The following is a 6200-nucleotide window of genomic DNA, read 5'->3' as shown; positions in this document are numbered from 1 at the left end:
TTGACTGTAAAATTTTCATTGAAATCCCTTTTTTTCTTTTTTTTTTTACAGTGAATTTCCTATCTTGGAATATCTCCCTGGACCAAATCCTTTCCCATTGAAATCATAAGCAAAATCCACACATAGTTCAGAGTGCCTATTAGGAGTCTGCTTTGAGTGAATTTAACATAACATGGCATCTTCTCACACATAATTGATTATATCTGAACAGAGTGAAGATCATTCCAAGCTTGTGCTGTGGGGGCATTTATTGTAGAATTGTTGAATCAATGGCAAAAAGCAATCATTCAGTAGTAACTGAGTTTATCCTCTTAGGTCTAACAGATAATCCAGAGCTTCAAGCCGTTCTCTTTTGTGTATTCTTACTGATTTACTTAGTCACTGCCTTGGGTAATCTGGGTTTGATTGTGCTAATTCAGGTCAGTCCTCAGCTTCACACACCCATGTATTTTTTCCTCTGTCATCTAGCTTTTACTGATTTCTATGGTACCTCCACCATCATACCAAACACCCTTGTGAACTCTTTAAGTGAAATTAAAAGTATGTCATTTTATGCATGTGCCACTCAAGTGTGTTGCTTTATCACATTTTCAGTTTGGGAATTGTTCATGCTCTCTGTCATGGCATATGATCGGTACGTGGCTATCTGCAACCCTTTACTCTATGTAGTTCTTATGCCTAAGAAATTCTGCATCCAAATGGTCACTAGCTCTTACGTTTATGGATTCACTGTGGGACTCATACAAGCAGTGGCGACATTCCACATGTCTTTCTGTGACTCTAATGTGGTCAACCAGTTTTACTGTGATGATGTCCCCTTGATTGCTCTGGCCTGTTCTGATACCCAAGTTAAAGAGCTGATGTTGTTCATCATTGCTGGGTTCAATGTTTTCTGTTCTCTTGCCATTGTTCTCATATCCTATGTATTCATTGTCTTTGCCATCTTGAGGATCCATTCTGCTGTCGGAAGACGGAAAGCCTTTTCTACCTGTGCTTCTCACCTGTTTTCTATTACTATGTATTATGGGACCCTCAGTTTTATGTACCTTCAGCCCAAGTCAAGCCACTCACTAGATAAAGACAAATTGGCCTCAGTATTCTATGCAGTCGTGATTCCCATGCTAAACCCACTGATCTACAGCCTGAGGAATCAGGAGGTAAAAAATGCTTGGAAAAAAATTATTGAAAAGGTATGTTCTAGTAGTTAATAATAAATTGTGCTTTTCCTGAAGAAATGCTGGATATGGAGTTAGGAAATTTTAATCGTGTATTGCCATTAAGTACAGCAGCCTTTGTCCTCTGGGACTTAGTTTTCTGATCTCTATTTCCTTGAAAATAGGCATTTCACTGGTCTTGCTTATACACAGTAGATATTTCATCAACATTGGCTTAATTGTTGAATTGTAAAGAGATAAAAATCTTCTGCTCTTTTTGACCATCAGATGTTTCAACAATGGAGATAAAGAATAAAAATATCTTAAAATCATAACTTTATCTTATTGAGAGACATGAGTATGCACATAACATTGCATATACCAGGTAAGATTTTCTTCCATGGTTGAACAGGGGGAAAAAATGACAAGGTGCTTGGCTGATGAGTTTTCATTCTAAAAGCACGAAAAGTGACCTTACTTTTCACTTTACAATGTCTATTGATATGCTTGAACATTCTTTTAAAAGACTTAATTTTGTTAGAGCTGTTTTTATTTACAAGGAAATTGAGAGGGAAGCACAGATATTTGTCATATATCACCTACTACCACAGATGCATAGTCTCCCTATGATCAACACTCTTTACCAGAATATGGTGTATTTGTTGCAAGTGATGAACCCACATTGACACATCTTACTCACCCAAGTTTACATAAAGTTTCATTCAGGTTGCACATTACGAGTCTGAAAAAATGTATAATGACTTATATCCATTATTGTAATATTATTGAGAGTATTTTTACTGCCTTAAAAGTCCTCTGTGCTCTGTTTGTTCATCACTCCCCTACCACCCTCAGCCCTGGCAATCACTGACCCTTTTGTCCCCATGGTTTTGCCTTTTCTAGAAAGTCGTAGAGTTGGATTTATACAGTACAGTAAGTAGCTTTTTTTCCCTAAGTAATGTGCATTTAAACTTCCTTCATATCTTTCATAGCTTGATAGCTCACTCCTTTTGTGTGTGTGTATGTGTGCACTGAATAATATTCCATTGTCTGGATGTACTACAGTTATTTACCTCTTCACCTACTAAAGAATATCTTGGTTCCTTCCAAGTTTTCACAATTATGTGTAAAGCTCCTATAACCACCCATTTGCAGATTTTTGTGTGGATATATTTTCAACTAGTTTGAAACACAGTTGCCGAATTGTGTGATCAGAGTATGTTTATTTTCATAAGGAACTTTCAAACTGTCTTGGCTGAACATTTTAACATAATCATTCAAGCACTACCCCTTCTAGAATTTTCTCACATTCAGCCAGCACTTTAGCTATGCTGATAGAAGTTTTGAAAGTGTCCTGTGAGTTTCTGTGCTCCAGGTATATTTTCCCTGAACCATTGTGCATTGGCACCCTTAACATCCCACAATAATCAGAATTAATTACCTCAGTGCACTTACTCACTCCTGTGTACTGGTCCACTGGCATAAAGTACTCAGTTTCTATTCCTTCAGGCCACAATTTCTCCATATGAAGTAGAAAGTCAAATGTTCTATCCACTGAAACAATTTGGTCTCACCACTATCTTTCAAGGCCACCTCTTAGTGGGACCCACAATGAGGCAAAAGTCCCATTCTGACTATTTTGTACACAATGCGGCAGCCCTTCTTTGCACTGGGCCCAAATCTTACTGGGAATTTTCTCAGTTGGAACCTCTAACCTATGAAACTACAGCACATATTGACAGCAAGGAACCTGAGAAGCAGAGATACCTGATATAAAAATCTGGACCACTTGTTAATGCCATGTCAACCAGGTTGTAAATGAATCACTTCCATTTCCAATGAATTACTATTGGCCCAGCCTGAAATTCTGAACTGGTGGGTTCTGGAACATCTGTGGGGGACTACTCCTTGTGGTTTTCGGAATTGTAACCCCGGTCGTGAGCCAGACTTGCTCCCACCCTGGCTTGTCTTTAAGTCTCAACAGCACACTGGAAGGCTGTGTGGCAGACAGGACCGAAGGCCACTCAGAGGGTTTCCATTGGAACTGGATTTAAGGAATGCTTATTATGCTTTGGAACTTGCTCTGCTTTTCTTACCTCTTAGTTAACTATAGACAATCTCTAGCAAGGAATGTATGAAACCTTGTACCTAATGCCAGTGTGGCGTCAAGACGTTTAATAGACCCTGACACAGACAGATCACTGTGCCCTCTATATTGATATCTATAATCTGTAATTGTCAACTGTAATCCAAGTGCCTAAAAGCTATTGATGACTTATGAATTTTGACCTTGTATCTCCCATGCATATCCTTCTCAATAAAAAGCATGAAGAATGGAGGTCTGGTGCTTTCTCCACCAGAGGGAACAGCCAACTCCCTTACCCCCCAGATAAAATATATTGTCCTGGATAGTTCTGTTCTGCCATGGTCATGAAATTTCTGTGGACAGAGTAGTTTCCAAATGAGCCAGGGCATTGGAGGAAGCTCAGCCTCAAACACCCAACACACAATGGGCAACTGATGATAAATTTTCATTTGGTTTCTTTTTTCTACTTAGACATGGTAGAATATGGAAAGCTATTTTATTTCTTCATCAGAAAGTCTGGCTTTGTTCCAAGATCTGTATGGTGATGTGGATTTGGGTATTCTAAGGGCTCAGACATTATTCGTTTTCAATATGGATATCTCCAGTATCATTGGATCACTCGCAGAACTTCCTATTTCTCTGAAACTGAATCAAATCAGATAATCCGCTGAAATACTCAATAAAGGCTCAGAGGTTTAGGCCCAAGCACAGTATATACTGCCTGGTAAGCTCAAATTGTTCCAAAGTATCATGCATGTTTCTGGGTTGTAGTAAATTTACAGCACAAAATGTGTCCTTTACTTTGGAGATGTGCAAAGAGTACTATTTATTTAACTTAAAGCAAGTCGATGAAGGAAACCACAGAACACTGAATCTCTGTGGTGCTTTTTATCTCCCAGCTTTTGATTTCTTTACGTTACTAAGGCATTGAGGGATCTTGCATTTCACAGATCGCCAGATACACTTAGCAAGATGCTGTCAGTGCGGCGAGACTGCATAATGTTTTGTAAAATATCAAGATGACTGAAGTCCACATGTACAAAAATTTTATCTTCGTTGAGGTATACTTGCAAATAAAAACTGTATATATTAAAGGAAGTGGAGGGAAAAGTCACCATGTCTGGGGCAGTGGGCCTTCCGCCTTTATCATCTCTTTGCCTTTCAGTGATGTTAATTTCAAATGTTTCTGAGAATCTCCCATCTCCCCTCAAAGCCAGTTGTTAGCGGTCCTTATATAGCCTAACCATATTTCACTTTGACACCTGGATGTCACTGGGTCCCCTTTGCTATTAAATAACTGCCTTGGTTTAGAACCCAAGGAAAGGAACTTAACAACTCTGGGGCATAATTTTTTCATATAAGTTGAGACTTGGAGAAAACATCTCATAGGATTATTAACCTGTGTGATTATTTATATAACAAAATGTCAACACTTTATGTTTAATTTAACTACTTATCAAATTAAGTATCAAAAACTTCTGAGGGGAAAAAAGAGGTCTATAAATACATAATCACTAGTGATTCTTCATATATTACACTCTAATTTACTTGATGAGATCAAAATATGTAGAAAAAATGGGCTTCTCTGAACTAATACATAAATGAAAAATATAATTGAGAGAATATGAGGGAATTATAAGTAAGCATACAAAAATATATAATTTAAATATATTAGAATATTTACATTCTAGGTCTATTTTTAAAAATCTTGTGCTGCTAAAGCAATTGATTTTTTAATTTAAATTAAATTAAAGAAATTTTAATTTTGTGCATTTTAAAATTATCTTTTTTTTGAAAGTAAAAATAGGTTAAAGTCCACTTAATTTATCTATTTTGTAAATCTTGATTTTAACATATTAAACTTGATGTGTGTGACATTTGTTAGTACTGGTAAGAAGTCTGAATGAATTAATAAATGCTAAACATGTACAATTAGACCAAACAAAAGTAAATACCAATAAATCTCAGTTATTCCTTTTGCTCTTATTGCTAATGTTAGTGCAGAAATTTTAGTATTGAGTGATAGTTTTTCATTCAAATAAAACATTTAAAAACAAGTTATACAGAAAGGGTGTTGTTCCTTTAAGAATAATTCAATCTTCACTCAAGAAGCTGAGAATGGAAGAGAAACTAAACCAAAGAAAATATAATAGAAAGTCTGAAGCTTTTAGTATCAATATGCAAAAATAATTGCTTGGATTGGTATTGAAAGTAGACCACAAATTAGTTGTAGGTACAGAAAAAAATAACCTTTTTATTTGCAGGAAAATGTCTTCAAGATGATACATGTCACTGACAATAATTATAATAAAGCTGCTATTTACCAGCCCTATATTAGGCATCAATGACTGTGTCTTGGTCCTGACATGTATTTTTACCTAAATGTTCATAGACCAGTTTGTAAGATGAGCATATTTCTTATTTTACAAGTAACTGAAGTTTTATATGCCACAAAACTAGGAGGAGTAAATGCCAACTTTGGGGCCAAACTTCTGAAATCAGTCATGTTCTTCACTCATCTTGAACACTACCAATAATGGATTATTTTCTTTCTTTTTTTTAAAAAAATCAGCCTCTTGGTTCTATGTCCAGATACAATAACATTTTGGCAACCACAGAAGGAGGGGTGAAACTACAAACATTTTATATCAACATGCCTGGAGACAAAGGGAAGAATGTTGATTTTGATAGTTTGGCTGAGGGACTGGTGGTTCCAAAGGTGAGTCCTGTGACCTGAGGCAATGGCTGGCATACAGTTCTAGAAGCTGCCCAGAACTGTGTGCACCTGCCTAGGAAGAAGCTGAATAACGTGGCTATCCAGTACACTTGAATGCCTTGGTCCTTGAGAAAAACCTGGTATGCCTTAAGAAGTGATTGCTGATAGTAAGGAATTAAAATTGTGTAAAGATGTGAAAACTTCAGTTCAATTAGTGTCTATTGCTACTGTTAATCCTTTTATG

The 6200-nt window shown here is 36.6% G+C and overlaps 1 protein-coding gene across 1 annotated transcript; it reads left to right on the top strand.

Moving 5' to 3' along the window:
* Positions 1 to 269: 269 nt before the first annotated feature.
* LOC150017814 (olfactory receptor 5AL1-like) lies at positions 270 to 5977 on the top strand. The gene is made up of 3 exons (XM_090267245.1): positions 270 to 1203; positions 1600 to 1622; positions 5813 to 5977. Exons 1-3 carry the CDS (start codon positions 270 to 272, stop codon positions 5975 to 5977), a joined length of 1122 nt encoding a protein of 373 aa, XP_090123371.1.
* The last annotated feature ends 223 nt before the right edge of the window (positions 5978 to 6200 follow it).

The sequence above is a fragment of the Furipterus horrens genome, unplaced genomic scaffold (genome assembly GCF_987537825.1).
Source record: "Furipterus horrens unplaced genomic scaffold, mFurHor1.1.pri manual_scaffold_2, whole genome shotgun sequence".
Classification (NCBI taxonomy): Eukaryota; Metazoa; Chordata; class Mammalia; order Chiroptera; family Furipteridae; genus Furipterus; species Furipterus horrens.
The sequence above is the reverse complement of the archived record's forward strand: the minus strand, read 5'-3'. Positions and strand labels throughout refer to the sequence as shown.